This window comes from Sphaerodactylus townsendi, linkage group LG05 (assembly GCF_021028975.2).
Source record: "Sphaerodactylus townsendi isolate TG3544 linkage group LG05, MPM_Stown_v2.3, whole genome shotgun sequence".
NCBI classification, from domain to species: Eukaryota; Metazoa; Chordata; class Lepidosauria; order Squamata; family Sphaerodactylidae; genus Sphaerodactylus; species Sphaerodactylus townsendi.
The window spans coordinates 27,022,850-27,038,486 of record NC_059429.1 but is presented as its reverse complement, the minus strand read 5'-3'; the positions used below and the strand labels follow the sequence as shown (position 1 = coordinate 27,038,486).

The following is a 15,637-nucleotide window of genomic DNA, read 5'->3' as shown; positions in this document are numbered from 1 at the left end:
GCCTGGGGCTTGGACTTATGCCATCCTTTTGGGTGGCATAAGTTCATTAAACCCTGTGGAAGGCATTCCAGTGGTGGGGTTTCTGTGTGTTTTTTCTGCCTCCCCATACCATCAGAAAGCCCTCTGGAGCTGGCGAGGTGACATGACAGTGAGGCATCCCCGGCCACCTGGGGCTGTAGATTGGGCTGCCTGCCTCTTTGTCCACCCCTTGCATAATTTTTTTAAACTTCTATTACTTCTCTTCTTCTTTGCCTCTTTTTTCAACCTAAACATCCCAGACTCTTCAGCCTTTCCTCATCAGGAAGGTTCTCCAGGTGCCTAACCATTTTGATTGTTCTGAATTTCTTTGTGGCCAAATTTCTGCCCTGACGCTGACTTGTCTAGTATTGTGACTCCTGTGAACCACCAAAGGAAAGTTCTGACAATCCAGATCTTCCCTCTCTCCTCCATAGCCATTTCTGACCCCAGAAAAGGAATTTTTGTGTACTAATAGCTGCTGCAGTGGTCAGGTGGCAGTAATCGGGAAGGAGAAGGGAACGTGCCCTTTCTATCTCTTGCATGAGGGGTGCTCTGTTCAAGGAACAGAAAGAAAGGAACGTTTTTTCCCCTTCCCCCTTTACAGCCAGCTAACCAATCCAGCTGTTGCTAGTACATGCAAATCCTCCAACCCTGGCAATAAATTGTCGAAGGCTTTCACGGCCGGAATCACTGGGGTGCTTTGTGGTTTCCGGGCTGTGTGGCTATGTTCTAGCAGCATTCTCTCCTGACGTTTCGCCTGCATCTGTGGCTGGCATCTTCAGATTTCAGAGGATCCTCTGAAGATCCTCTGAAGATGCCAGCCACAGATGCAGGCAAAACGTCAGGCGAGAATGCTGCTAGAACACGGCCATACAGCCCGGAAACCACACAGCACCCCTGGCAATAAACTTTTTCAGAATTGTAAACGGCTGCAAGGAGAGCAGAGAGCAGGGAAGATCCTGCAGTCCTTGCTTCTATGGAATCTTTGGGATTTGAAATCTTGCTGGCTCACTTTTCTCTTAGCTTTCATGGTACCAGAATGAACCTGATCATGGTGAATAACGTGCCTATGTGAATGTGTTATGGCTTGTTTGTAGGATCACAACACATGCAGGTGAGGGAGGGAGGGGACCATGTTAGCATGGTACGAGATTGCACCGTATACTGTAACATGAATCCCTTCTGTTAAGTGTTCTGCTGAGAAAGAAGACATTCTGCAGTCTGTTTTGAAAGAGAATGGAACCGAGGAATGGCATGTTTGGAAATCAGCAAGCATACATTTCGGTCCCTGCAGACCTGCAGCAAGGCCATATGAGATGCTGTATTTAATAAAGGAAGTGTAAAGCTTACTTAAATACATCTTCTGCATCAATGAAAAAAAATTTTGTAAAAAAGAAGAGCAAACAAAGTACTCAGCATAGAACCCAGGAGAAAATTATTTTTAAAAAATTAAAAAGGAGGGGAGGTAGGTGTGGATCATCCTTTGGCAAAGGTGGCTTAATTTTAATTGTAAAGTTCTAGAGGATTTATGATAATTACAGTGACTGTGCAATGCATAACTTATTTTGATTTATATTTCCTTGTTTATGTGGGTTTTGAAAAAACATATGTAACATTTAGAAAATGGGTTTGAGGTGGGGTTGGCCAGGATTGGAGCGAGGGGGGAAAGCGCCTGGTGTACGGGTGCGTCCTCCACCTCTGCCACGCCCCTGCTCCAGAACACCCACGCCCCCGGAACGCTGTTGCCACACCCCCGCAGGGGCACGCACCCAGTGCGTCACACACTCCGTCCCCTTGGAGCACCGCCTCTGGGGTTGGCCAGTTAATTCAGGAGAATGTGCCAGTTTTTCAGACTCGAACCCGAGAGCAGAGGGCACTTTTCATCTGCCCACTACATTTTAATGCCACCCACTCTCCAAGCAGCGTACTACTTTGTCTCTTCTGTATTTTACCTTCACAATAACGCCTTGAGAAAGATTAGATTGAGAGAGAGTGACTGCCTCGGGGCCATCCGCCAAGCTACATGGTTAAGCAGCAATGTAAACCTGGGTCTCCCTGATACTAGCAAGGGCTGATGGGAATTGTGGTCCATGAACATCTGGAGAGCCACAGGCTGCAGACCCCTGGCCTAGGAGAATCTCAAGGCAAAGTTTCAGCAACATAATGCCACTCACTCCTTATTTGTTTTGCTCCAAGTACAACACCATAACGAGGCTCCTGGTGGAGAATAGCACTGATAGTGACCTTGGAAGGACAATGAGTCTCTGCCCAGTGGCCGCTTATCCACATCCTCTTCTCCAAGGACTGACAACACATGCCCTTGGAATGTTAAATTACGTGAGCATGAATGTGTCACATTACCCTGAACAAAGGATACAGCTCATGAATCTATATGATGGGACATCAGATTCATGGCCAGTGAGAGAAAGAGCTGAAAAGCACAGATTTCAAGTTCAGAGTCTGAAAGATATTGATGGTCGCTCCGCTTCCCCCATGTGGCTTCCATTAAGGGTTTAGATGGGAAGCCATTAACACTAGTATTAACTTCTAACACCTTGGATTAAAAAAAAATAGCCATCTGGAGCCCGGGGTTAATAACACCAAAGGAAAGCGCTCATTATCCTTCAGAAAGCAGCGTATGGCAGGATCACATATGATCCAAGTCTTTGGAACATATTGGAGAACTTTATTCCTAAGCGTCCAACTGGCAACTAGATGCCAACCATGGTGACCATCTTAATGGCAACCAGATGCTAACCATGGTGACCACCTGAGAGGTAAAAGAAACAAGAAACCTGAGTGCATTGAGAGTGCAGTCCTCACAAAGAACAGTGTGTGGAATGGCTCCATAGGGGCTTGTTCTAACCTCTCCCTCCAGCCATCTTATGCATACTGCATACTGTGGCTCTTCTGATTGAACAATAACTCAGTGGGCCTATTCAATGGCTACCGAGTGGCTCCCAGGCTTTCCTGCCACATCTTGACCTAAGCCCTCCTACACAGGCTGTAGGCTCTGCTGGGAGCATACTTTGAACGAAGGCCCTGTGAAAAAGCGAGGTGCTGTGGGGAAAAAGTGGCAGGGCTTATGCTGTCACAGAGCAGCCACACTGAGTTACGGAACTCTCAGAAGAGACGTGGTGTGGGATGCGGGGAGGCAGCTGGGGCTGGAGAGTAATGCTCTACAGAGGCTGTTCTCCTTGTTGTCTAGAACCAAGGACAGAAAGCAGATGAGTAAGCCTGAGGCAAGAGGTTCAGTGGCATTACTAGGTAGACGGCTAATTGCTGAAGTAGGAATCAATGGCTGGAGGCAACACAAGGTGACGAAGCAGAGGTTTTGTTTATGTTTCCAGAGTACTTATATAGGCAGCTTAGAGTGCTAAGTGAGGTTCAAAGCAAGCAAAGGAGCCCAAGCTGTTCAAGTCTGGAGGGCTGGAGGAGGAACCTGGAAGAAGTCCTCACTCTGGCCCTGAGATGGTCCTGCTGCTGGAGTTGATCACTTTTGAGGCTGCAGAATTTTCTGTGGGCAAAAAACTCAGAATCAGCCATTCTGGAGAATTGTTATCAACCAAAGTTGAGATGGTGCTTGAAGAAACTGCTTGGTAGCTCAATGCTATGCAATTTTGTGATAACCTAGATGTCTAGTCCTGAACCAGCTTTGGTCTTGCTAGTTCCCAAGCTCTGCTTGTGTTTGATTCATGCTGCTGTTTCCATATGTACACACACACACACACACAGAGAGAGAGAGAGAGAGAGAGAGAGAGAGAGAGAGAGAGAGAGAGAGAGAGAGAGAGAATGAATCTAAACAGTCCATGACTCATCCCTCTTCTTTGGCTAGAAGATCACTCATAAAACACCATTCCTCTAGAGTAGTAATGCTCACTGAGTGGGTAGGGGCCAAAAGGTGGGTCTCAGTCCTTCCAGGTGAGTCCTGATACCACAAGGGAGGACATGGAACAAGGTGTGTTGGGAGAAGAGACTGGCCAGCTTGTTAGCCAGTTTGGTTTTGCCATTGCACAGTGTGCAGATTGGTCATAGAATATAGTTGGCTTCTCAATAACATATCCTGATAAATGCTAACCATGACAAATTTAAAAAAATGTAAACTCATTGAAAGTCCATTCATGAGATTCTCCCTTTTATTGCAAGGGAGTAGGGAGAAGTGGTGTGGAAATACTTTTAAAGGAACCCCCAGCCCCAGAATAGAGCCAATTTAGAAGTGAATCTCACCTCAGAACGGTTGTAAACCACTGCTGGAGAAAGATGTCCATGAATGTCCTCATGGTAGTGGGTAGTGTACAGTACCCTTCTCTGGTTATATGAGTCTTCTTCCTTCATCCACAGAGATTTCAGGCAACACAGAAGACATCCCATTGGTGCGCTGGAGACAGCAATGGCTGGAAAATGGCACCTTGCTCTTCCATATTCACCACCAAGATGGCCCACCCAATCTTCCTGGCTTGGAACCCACGGAAGAGCCTCAGAGTGAGTCAGCAGAAGAAGAACTAAGGATCCTTCACATCTCTGTAATGGTGAGTACCACAATTGCCCTGAACTCCAGATGAGGTTCTAAGCCCCTTTACCCTCTTATCAGTTATTCTGGGTATGGGTTTGTTGTCAAGATGGCATGTTTTGAGTAGAAAGGGCTGATTAAAAACTACAGTTGGTTACTAAAATGTGACCTGTGGAAAAACTGGAAGTGAATATTCACCACATGAGGCATTTTGAGAGAAACAGAAAGAGCTTTATTAAGGCCAGCAAAATTGCCCCGGGTTTCTGTTACCAGATTTCACCTGAAGAGAAGTTCCAAGCAAATCTGAAGATGCTCCTCAGGAGGTAACTTCACAGTGTTCGCCCCTTGTATGTTCTCACTTCTATCGACCAGACATTCTCTGGGAGTTACATCCTTGGAACTGAATTTCCGGCCTCCTGCAGTGATTGATTCAGACCATGGTGTGGGGGAAGTTGGGCTGAAGTTTGTCCCCTCTCCCCATCCCCCACCCCCATTTTTGCAACTTACCTGAAATGATGCTATGGAGCTCCTCTTTTACCCATTGTGAAATTTGTGCAGAGAGCACCCATGCATCGACATTTCTCTACTGGGGCAAACAGCAACTCTTTGGAGTTGTTCCAGGCCAGGAAAAAAAGATCAAGGGAGGTTTAAGATCTAGTCCTCCCTGTGTGCCATGGTTCAAATCTGAACTGGGCCCCTGCATACCTGGAAATTACATTTTGAGCACAAAACCCCCAGTGCATGCATGGTCATCAGGATCCAGTGTGGATACAGGATCGGGGGAACATGAGCGCAGTCCATTATGTAATGTCTTCAGTCAAGACATCTGTGAGGTTTCAGGAGCAGCCCAAAGCATCCTAGTAAACTAGCTTAAATGGCTCTCATGTATTATGCCTTCGCACATGGGCATGTTTGTTGTGAAGACTTATTCATAAGCTGGTTCATGATTGCCATAGGTAGCAATGACTTCTATTATGTGACCATGATCAAGCTTTAGTGCCATCCCCTCTTACATTGGCCAAGATGAGTTTTAGCCAAAGTGTTTCTATTATTATTATTTTTTAAATACTATCTTAAAGTCATGAGCCTTAAAATATGAAGTCATGGTGCACTTTGCCTCTATGTAGTAGAATCTCATTTCCTCCTTTTTTTTCCCATCTTGCTTGCCTTTATTGTTTTTCCAAGCAGCAAACATGTTTTTAACTTGCAAAACTGACTTAAAGATTAATACATTAGTTGCCTCCATTTTAAAACACTGTTCTACACACTGGCTTTAACTGCTATGTTTTCGTACCACATAATGAACATGAAAGTTTCCAAGGCTTTCATTTATTCCGTAAGAATTAAGATACATGTTCCTTTGCAGGATGCAGTGTAAGCCTTCAAGACTTCATTAGGTAACTAAAAATATGGATTTAACAGCTGAATATGTATACAGCATGCCCAGTTGTCATTAAAAACGTTTTACTCATTCAAAAAGAGAAAATATTTCTTAGGAGTTTTTTCCAAGTACTCCCCAGCATTTACAATTTCCTGCAGAAAAATTGGGGAAAAAGTTCTCAGAAAACAACAAAACTAAAAAAAAAATTTTTTTCCTGCTTCTTGAGACTGGCTCCCATGGGGTCAGTGTTTGTAGCCCATTGCAGTTAACCTGGGTAGGATATCAGCTCCACTCAACATCCCACCTTGCAACCGATGTACCTGTGAAACTCAAGGGTTGGATTTATACCCCTTTTATTTATGTTTAAGCAGACTCAAAGCGGTTTACAATTACCTTCCCTTCCCCTCCCCACAACAGGCACCGTGAGAGTTAGGTGGGGCTGAGAGAGTTCTGAGAGAACTGTGACTGGCCTCATGGGTAGGAGTGAAGAAACAAATGGGATTTACCAGAGTAGAGCCCACCATTCGTGTGGAGGACTGAGGAATCAAACCCAGTTTTCCAGGTTGGAGTCCATCACTCTTTATTTATTTATTTATTTATTTATTTATTGGTTCCACTTTTATACCGCCCTCCCCCGGAGGGCTCAGGGCGGTTCACAACATAAATACAAACAAGTGGATACATAAGATAAAAATACTAAAAATTATTATCAATTAAAATGCAGCGCTACAGATCATAATCATTTAAAAAACAGATGGCGTCCAACCCATAACTCCTCTGGTCCCTCTGAGAGGGGAACAGCGGGTCTCAGCTGTTAATGGGCACCTATCAGCAGCCGGCCTCCCCAAAAGCCCGGCGGAATAACTCAGTCTTACAGGCCCTGCGGAACTCGTGTAGGTCCCGCAGGGCTCTGGACGGCTGGAGGAAGAGCATTCCACCAGGCAGGGGCCAGGGCCGTAAAAGCCCTGGCCCTTGTGGAGGCCAGCCGCATCATAGAGGGGGCGGGGATCTCCAGTAAATTGGCCTCTGCTGAGCGCAGAGACCGACGTGGGACATATGGGGCCAGACGGTCCCTAAGGTACGAGGGTCCCAGACCGCGTAAGGCCTTAAAGGTTAACACCAATACCTTGAAGACGATTCGGAATTCAACTGGGAGCCAGTGCAAGCGGTGCAACACGGGCGTGATATGATCTCTAGAGGCACCGCCGTGGAGCAAACGAGCCGCCGTGATGCTGGACCAGTTTCAATTTCCGGATCAACTTCAGGGGTAGGCCTGCGAGAGCGAAGTTGCAATAGTCTAATCTGGAGGTGACCGTTGCATGAATCACTGTGGCCAGATCCGCCTGGGAGAGGAAGGGGGCCAGCCGCCGGGCCTGGCGAAGGTGGAAAAATGCAACCCGGGTTACATGGGCCACCTGGGTCTCCATAGAAAGAGACGAATCCAGGTGGACCCCCAGGCTGCGGACCGAGGGGGCCAGTGCCAATGAGGCCCCCTCCCACACCGGCGGCTGAAAGCCCTCCGCCCCGGCGACCAAGCCAAAGGGTTTCCGCCTTTTGGGGATTAGGTTTTAACCTGCTCTGCGTCAACCAACCAGCAACCGCGTCCAAACAATGCTGTAGAGCTGCAGGGGCGGTGTCTGCTCCCCCCTCCATCGACAGAATGAGCTGGGTATCATCAGCATACTGATGGCACTCCAGCCCAAAGCTTCGTACCAGCTGAGCAAGGGGTCGCATATAGATGTTAAATAACAGCGGGGACAACAGCGCTCCCTGAGGCACACCACAATGAAGCGGGCACCTCCGGGAAGCTTGGTCCCCACACCACACTTGCTGATTCCGGTCCCGGAGGAACGAGGCAATCCATTGAAGGACATTACCCCGCACCCCGGAAACGGCCAGGCGGTGGGTCAAAAGATCGTGATCGACCACATCAAACGCTGCGGTGAGATCCAACAATACCAGCAGCGCCGATCCGCCCCGGTCAAGCTGCATACGGAGCGTATCTGTGACGGCGACAAGAACAGTCTCCGTCCCATGCCCAGCACGGAAGCCGGACTGGAAGGGATCGAAGGCTGATGCGTCCTCCAGAAAACCCTGAAGCTGCTCCAACACCACTCTCTCAATACCTTCCCCAGAAACGAAAGATTCGAAACGGGGCGGTAATTGGCCGGATCACTAGGATCTAACGACGGTCTTTTTAAGAGTGGGCGGACCACTGCCTCCTTCAACCCACCCGGACAAACTCCTTGCTCAAGGGAGCAATTTATAATAGTCAACAGGTGGGGTCGTAGCTCCTCCCGACATGCTTTAATAAGCCAGGAGGGGCACGGATCCAGAGGACAAGTAGTAGGTCTAACAGCAGCTAGGATTCTGTCAACATCGTCTTCGGAGAGCAGGGAAAACTGGGCCAAACAAGGGCCAAAAGACGGCAAGGGAGCCTCCAGTTCACTAATTGTCTCCAAAGTGGCAGGAAGGTCCTGGCGGAGCGACGCGATTTTATCTGCGAAATAGCTCATAAATGCCTCACAGCTAATAGCCAATTGATCATTTTTTGAACCCTCTGATAAAGAGGTAAGGGATCGAATAATACGGAACAGTTGTGCTGGGCGAGAGCTAGCAGATGCGAGAGAGGAGGAAAAGAACACTCTCTTTGCCTCCTTCGTCGCCATCTCATAGGCCTTCATAGTTGCCCTATAAGATGTTCGCGCAGCCTCGCCACGAGACTTCCTCCACACTCGCTCTAGCCGTCTAAGCTCCTGTTTCAAACAGCGTAGCTCCTCAGTGTACCACGGGGCTAGCCGAGAACGGGGTCGAAGAGGGCGTCGGGGAGCAATAACCTCGATGGCATCTGAAAGGCGGGCATTCCAGTCCGCTACTAAACCATCGAGGGTGCTGGTGGGTTCAGGATCCCGCAGAGCATTCAGGAATCCATCAGGATCCATAAGTCTTCGGCGCAGGCATAAATTCGCTCGTCGCTTCAGACAGGGTGTTGCGGCATGCTCATCCGAGCCTTCAGGGCATAGTGGTCAGACCATGGCACTCTATCAATAGAGGATATGACCACATTCACCCCTGACCCAAAGATCAAGTCCAATGTGTGACCAGCCTCGTGAGTGGGGCCAGAATTTACCAGGGAGAGGCCCAGCGTCGCCATGGATGACACTAGGTCCGCGGCCACCGTGCATGAGGCGGCGTCGACATGGACGTTGAAATCCCCCAGAACAATAAGCCTGGGGTATCGCAACGCCCAGTCCGCCACCACCTCCAGCAGCCGCGGCAGGCTGTCTCCCGGGGCGCTAGGCGACCGGTACACCAGGAGAACAGCCAACCTCTCCAATGCCAACCACTCCAGGCCGACACACTCCATACCAATGATCTCAGGGACAGGGATTGCCCTAAAAGGGATGGAATCTCGGACTAACATTGCCACGCCGCCCCCCCGGCCCTGTGTTCGCGATCGGTGGAGACACGCGAAACCTGGGGGCGCGACCTCGCCCAAGGCAACGGTCTCGCCTTCTCGCACCCAGGTTTCGGTGACGCAGGCCAGGTCCATCTGCTGAACTCCAAGAAAATCCCGGAGGACAGCGGTCTTGTTATTTATGGACCTGGCATTTATCAACACCAAAGACGAAGCAGGGTGTCTCTGAACCCAACCACCTTCGTCCCTTGGGATAGGTCGGAGGTCAGAAGGTGAACGAGCATACCCATATCTCGTCCATCTTCTCTCATATGGCCGCCGCCTACCGTCATACCTGCCCCGTCCCATCAGCACTGGGATCCCTAACCCCAAAGAAGGTGCCCCCATTCCCGCTGTCCCCTCCTAACCCAACCCCGGCAAAAACTCTCCACCGTAGGTGGACTCAGCTCGCCACTAATTAACTAATCCTAATCTATCTAACTAACACTATACAATAGCAAGCTAAAACAAGTATACAAATCACCCACTAACTAATCTCATCTACTCAGTTAATTAATTAATTAATTAATTAATAACCACATCAAAAGAGGGGGAAGATGGTAAACCCCAGCAGAATGCAGCCCAGTTTCTTGATGTCTTCCGCAGTGTTTATATGGTATGCCTCTATTACTGTTGCAATGGGGCTTCCTAAGATATTAAAAAACCAGGCCCCTGAAGATGACAAATGTAGCCACACACCCCCTGGTGGCAAAGGCAACAACCAGCAATAAGTAAGGAAACCAGCAAGTTGGAACCCACTGCTATTTGTTATCTTCTCTAAAGTCTGGGAACACTGATGATCCGTCTGTGAAGGGAGGCTATCAGGTCCCACAACTTGCTCAGCTGTTTGGCCACTGGACAGCTGAAATCCAATGGCAGTAGTAGCTCCCGAGGCCCCTCTAATTACCCGAGCTGTACATGATTTAGGGGATCTCTCCCACCATCCATAGGACTCAGGCGGCTCAGTTCTTGTCCACGATATCGGGTATAGCCGGCAGGCCCAGTCAAATATGGCCCAGTCAAGTATGGCTAGTCCAGACGGCCCTGTCTCCACTCTCACAGCCGCGGAGTCGATTTTCTTAAAGTCTCCCGCTGCATCACTCACCGCCGCTGAATACAACTCAATCAGGGTCTCCCAGTCATGGGGCTCCCGACGTAGCTCTTCGCGCCTCCGCCAGTCTTCAGCCGGAAATGCCCAGGTCTGCGCCCAGCATGGGGTGATCTCTGCCACCGACCATCCCCCAGGGGTTTCTGCCACCAACCCCCTAGAGCACACTCTATTGATGAAAAAGCTGGGCGCCACCAACGAGGGCAGAAACCGGCCGAGCAGGGAACACAGCGTAAACTGCGTAGAATGCAAAGGAAACAGCGTAGGGCGCAGAGAAGGCAGGAGTAGCAGCAGACGGAGGGCAGAAGGCACAAAAAACACAGAATGGAACCTCAAGAAGGTCTCTGCCACTGACCTCCTCAGTAGTAGTAGTGCCTTACACGCAGGAAAACTAGGTCCGAATATCGTTATTAAAAGGGAGACCCGCCAGGATCGCAACGACGGCAGGAACGGCAGGAGGAGAGAGACGGGGAGCACTACACGAAGCAAGTACTGCATGCCGCTGTCTCGCTATTTCCACTCACCAAACAGTCTTTCAAAAATTTGTCCTGTGAGTACAAGGTGTCTAAAACTCTTTTTTGTTCCTCTTTCCGGGTTAAAACGCGGTAAAACACAGAAAGGAGTTTAAAATCCCATTGTTATTGCGGAGCTCCGCTGCCGAGCTCCGTTGCGGCCGCCATCTGGCTTTCTGGATGAGGTAGTATATGACCCTGAAGAGCTTCTGCCAGAGGAGACAACGCTGATCTTTATAGATGCAGGATCCGATTCAGTATAAGGCAATTTCATGTGATCTGTGGTGTCCTGAATAGCTTCTTGTCCATCCCTGTGAAGGTCAAAACAGCAGCAATTATGCAAAAACAAGCCAACACACACACTTAATTTACATAATTTATGTAAGATGCAAAATTCAGCTTCTGCAAGTGCAGAATTTTGACATTTTCGGTTCAGAGCCTATATTGCACTTAGCTTAATGAAGATGGCCATTCCCTGGTGTTTGACTCTATCATCCTAATGAGAAGCGTCTTGGTTCTGAACATTCCTTTTTTAGCTACTAATTCCAGTACCTGCTGCCTGAATTTTCTTGTTATGAATTTGTGCGATACTTTTTAAAAGCTTGCTATCACAACTTATGGTATCACGAGCAGGAATGAGGGGACTTTTTCTCACTATGCAGCTTTGAATAACTGTTTGAATGTGATATTGGAAGCGAGTGTGATGGATACCTTGGGCCAACAAAAAAACCCAAATCTGTGAGTTCTAGATCAAATCAAACCTGAACTGTCCCTAGAAATTAGAATGACTAAACTGAGGCTGTTGTACTTTGGTCACATCATGAGAAGACAAGAGACCCCATGGCCCCTTCTGCACATGCAGAATAATGCACCTTCAATCCATTTTCACAATTGTTTGAAAGTGGATTTTGATATTCAGCACAGCAAAATCCTTCTTCAAAGTGCATTGAAAGTGGATTGAAAGTGCATTATTCTGCATGTGCGGAAGGGCCTGAAAAAGACAGTAATGCTAGGGAAGGTTGAAGGCAACAGAAAAAAGAGCACAACCCACCATGAGATGGATCGATTCTATAAAGGGAGCCGTGAACCTCAGTTTGCAAGGCTGTTCATGATAGGGCATTTTGGAGGACATTGTTTCACAGGGTTGCTGTGAGCCAGAAGCAACTCAACAGCACCTAACACACACAGCATGATTACCTGGTGTTACCTTAACCAAGCATTACATTCCCTGTTAAAAAAAATAGGCTCCTTCAAATAAATATAAGGCAGATTTAACTAACAGCTGCATGTTGCCTTTGCTTAATGACAAGCAATTGACTTTTGCCACTATCTCATGCCTCCAGTGGCTGCCATTATTTTCCATTGGTTATTAACCTTTCGCTGAAGAGCGGTTTTAACAAATATCAGGGGTGGCCTTAATTGTTGTATACAGAATCTATGATATGGTACAGTTTTTGATACCGAGAAACAATTGAGAGCCACCATGGCTAAGAGTGGTAGACTCTAAACTGGAGGAATGGGTTTAATTCCATACTCCTCCACTTGAGTGGCAGACTCTTACCTATTCTTATACAGTGAACTGGATTTCTTTAATCACTCCTACACAGCTCCCAAACAGTCACAGTTCTCTCAGAAATTGCTCGGCCCCCAACTACCTCACAAGGTGTCTGTGGGGGGGAGGGGAAGGAAAGGGAAGATGATTTCAAAAGCTTTGAAACTCCTTTTGGAAGAGAAAAGTGGCAGAGGTGGGATCCAGCAGGTCCTCACCAGTTCCTGAGAGTGGGTTACTAATTATTTGTGTGTGCCGAGAGGGAGTTACTAATTGGGTCTGCTTTTCCGTTAGAAATTCCATTAGGTCCAAAAATCATAAAGTCCTGTTGTTTCCTATGTGGCTAGTTAGCGAAGGGCTGTTTTAAAAACATGTTTTAGAAATATGGTAAAGTTCCTTGTTTAAGGAAAGTATCCTTCTTTTGATTTTTAGAAACAAAATTAAGTATTTGAAAGCATTAAGTATTTGACAGGCAGTCAATTAGAGGAGAAGTAGTTGTTTCTGTTGGCAGTAGACGATAGGACTTGCTATAATGAGTTTAAATTATGGACAGAAAGATACCAGCTGGAAATTAGGAACTTTTTTTTTACAGCAAGAGTTTTTTACAGTAACAGAGAAAGTATTAATGCCCCGGGCCTCTTGAAATGCCTGGCCATCACTCTATCGTAAAGTCCCAATCTTACTCCCTAATACTTACGCTACTGTTTGAATCCCACCACCATGGGAACCTGTTACTAAAATTTTTGGATCCCACCACTGAAAAGCGGGGTATAAAAACCAACTCCTCCTTCTTGAAACTGAACTGAGAGCTGGTAAGGGATCAGTACTTATTCTCAGTCCTGTTGCCTTTTCGGGACACTTATCTGCAGTATTAAATAAGGAGTACTGCAGATATTCTCTGCATCTGGGGATGTCTAGATAACGTTTTAAGTCCACAGAGTGGTAAAATACTAGGATTGAGCTCAGCGACAGGCATTACCACTAGGGAACATGGGAAATGTAGTTCCAGCATCCTGCCTGCGCAGTGCTTTGTGCCAGGAAGCAATACAGACTACATTTCCAGGGGTTTGGAAAATTAATGGATGTTTGCATAAACATACAGGCCTTAAAGATGAGACCTCGGCCACTGCTGTTTTCATCTCACCCACACTTTGTATGTTTTGTGAAAGGGAAGACTGGAAGCTAGAGCCAGTATGATGTAGCGGTCATAGTGTCGGAGTAAGATCTGGAAGAAGCCAGGTTTGAATCTCCACTCTGCCATGGAAACTTGCTGGGTCACCTTGGGCCAGTCATACAACTCGAACTGACCTACCTCACAGGGCTGTTGTGAGGATACAATAAAGCACAGGTGTCAAACTCACGGCCCTCCAGATGTTATGGACTACAGTTCCCATCATCCCCTGCCAGCATGATGCTGGCAGGGGATGATGGGAACTGTAGTCCATAACATCTGGAGGGCCGTGAGTTTGACACCTGTGCAATAGAGGAAAGGAGATCAATTTGGGTCCCCAATGGGGAGAAAGTCAGTAAAAAAATTAAGCTATTTGCTTAAAGATTGATTAGGACAGGCAAGGAGAATGCTGGTGCTGGGGGATCCCATTCAGCGGCCCATCCCAACAAACGTGGGAGAGGGTTTGGGCTTGGAAAATAATGAGCTCAGGGACGTCAGAAAGGAGGAGGTTCATTTCCGAATCCTCCTCTCCAGCTCCATGCTTTGATATCATGACTGATGCCATTTAAATGCCACCGTCCCGCACTTCTGATTCTTTCTCTGCACATCTGTGCCTCCCACCCCTCTGACAAAGCATCGCCAGGCACTTTGATTGGGGCTTTCTTGAGCATCCAGAGCTGGGTGCCTTGCTGCTGATGCAACCTTATTACCGGGAGACAAATAGCTCTCTGTAATTACCCTGCCCTCCTGACTTCTTTCCTCCGAGAAACTTTTTTTTTTTTAAGCGAGAGAAAGAGGGAGAAACAGACTGACAAGAAGGCAATTCAGCGGGTGCCAAAGGAGGAAAAGCAACAAAAGAGCAGTGTTGGGAGAGCCGGGGTTTTTCGTCTTGAAGTGATGCTCGTACTGCTCCTTTTGCCAGTGGAAGATAATTAGCGGGAGACAATGTGTCATTGGGCCACGCTGATACCGAGGACGGGGCTGTTTAATGAAGCCTGCCTTAATGAGAATGTCAATATCTCTCCCAGATTGGTGCCAGGGGCTGGAGCTCTCCCTTCATGTTTTGTTTTTGATTAGTCCTGGAGAAAAATTAATGTAAGCGGCGTAAACAGAGCTGCAAACAGCATTGAGAGCGTCTTTGCCCCTGAGGCTACCGATTGACTGCCAGATAGGAGCCCAGATTTAGGGGCCAGATCCTTCGCTTGTGCTGCGGCTTGTGCTGCGGTTCCTGAAGTTTATTTGTGACCTGTTTTTGCTGGAGATGTGATCTCCTACAATTAGATACTTTTTCTCCAGGACTCAGACCCCCTCTATTTCCCACATCATTTAATCGGAATAATAGTAATACTAATCTAGCCTGCCAGGTCACCTCTCGTTAAGAATTGGATTGGAGACCACCAAGTAATGCCAGGGTTGTTGTGAGGAGGAAGGCAACGGCAAACCACCTGTTAATTGCTTGCCTTGAAAACCCAACAGGGTTGCCATACATCAACCAGTGGTGGGATTCAGCAGGTTCGCACCACTTCGGCAGAACCAGTTGTTAAAATGGTGCTTCTAAACAACCAGTTAACTTATTCGAATCCCACCATCGGAACCGGTTGTTAAATCATTTGAATCCCACCACTGACATCAACTGTGACTTAATGGCACTATACACACTCAGGAGGAGTTGCTTTGATTAGAGATACTCAAACACCTTCCAATTCCACTCACACCCTGTTCACCAGTTGTGAACAGGAAGCCAGTTTTTCAGTGGATTGTTCATTAGTTTGTCAGCCTGTTTGTGGCTGTTTGGCCAGTGGTTCCAACTTTTCCTTCCAAACGGTATCGGCTTTTCATTCATGCTTGTTCTCACATGACCCAGTAGACTTCTACATTCCTCTCCTGTGCCACTGCCCCGTTGTTCCACTCAGCAGGCTGTTGTTGAAATA

At 47.6% G+C, this 15,637-nt stretch overlaps 1 protein-coding gene across 1 annotated transcript in view; it reads left to right on the top strand.

The window, feature by feature from the left end:
- Positions 1–15,637, top strand: part of ASTN1 (astrotactin 1) — a 284,812-nt gene that overhangs the window by 101,474 nt on the left and 167,701 nt on the right. Inside the window, exon 2 of the mRNA XM_048498038.1 lies at positions 4,360–4,547. Within this exon, the coding sequence (XP_048353995.1) occupies positions 4,360–4,547 (188 nt within the window). The remainder of the gene's footprint in view (positions 1–4,359; positions 4,548–15,637) is intronic.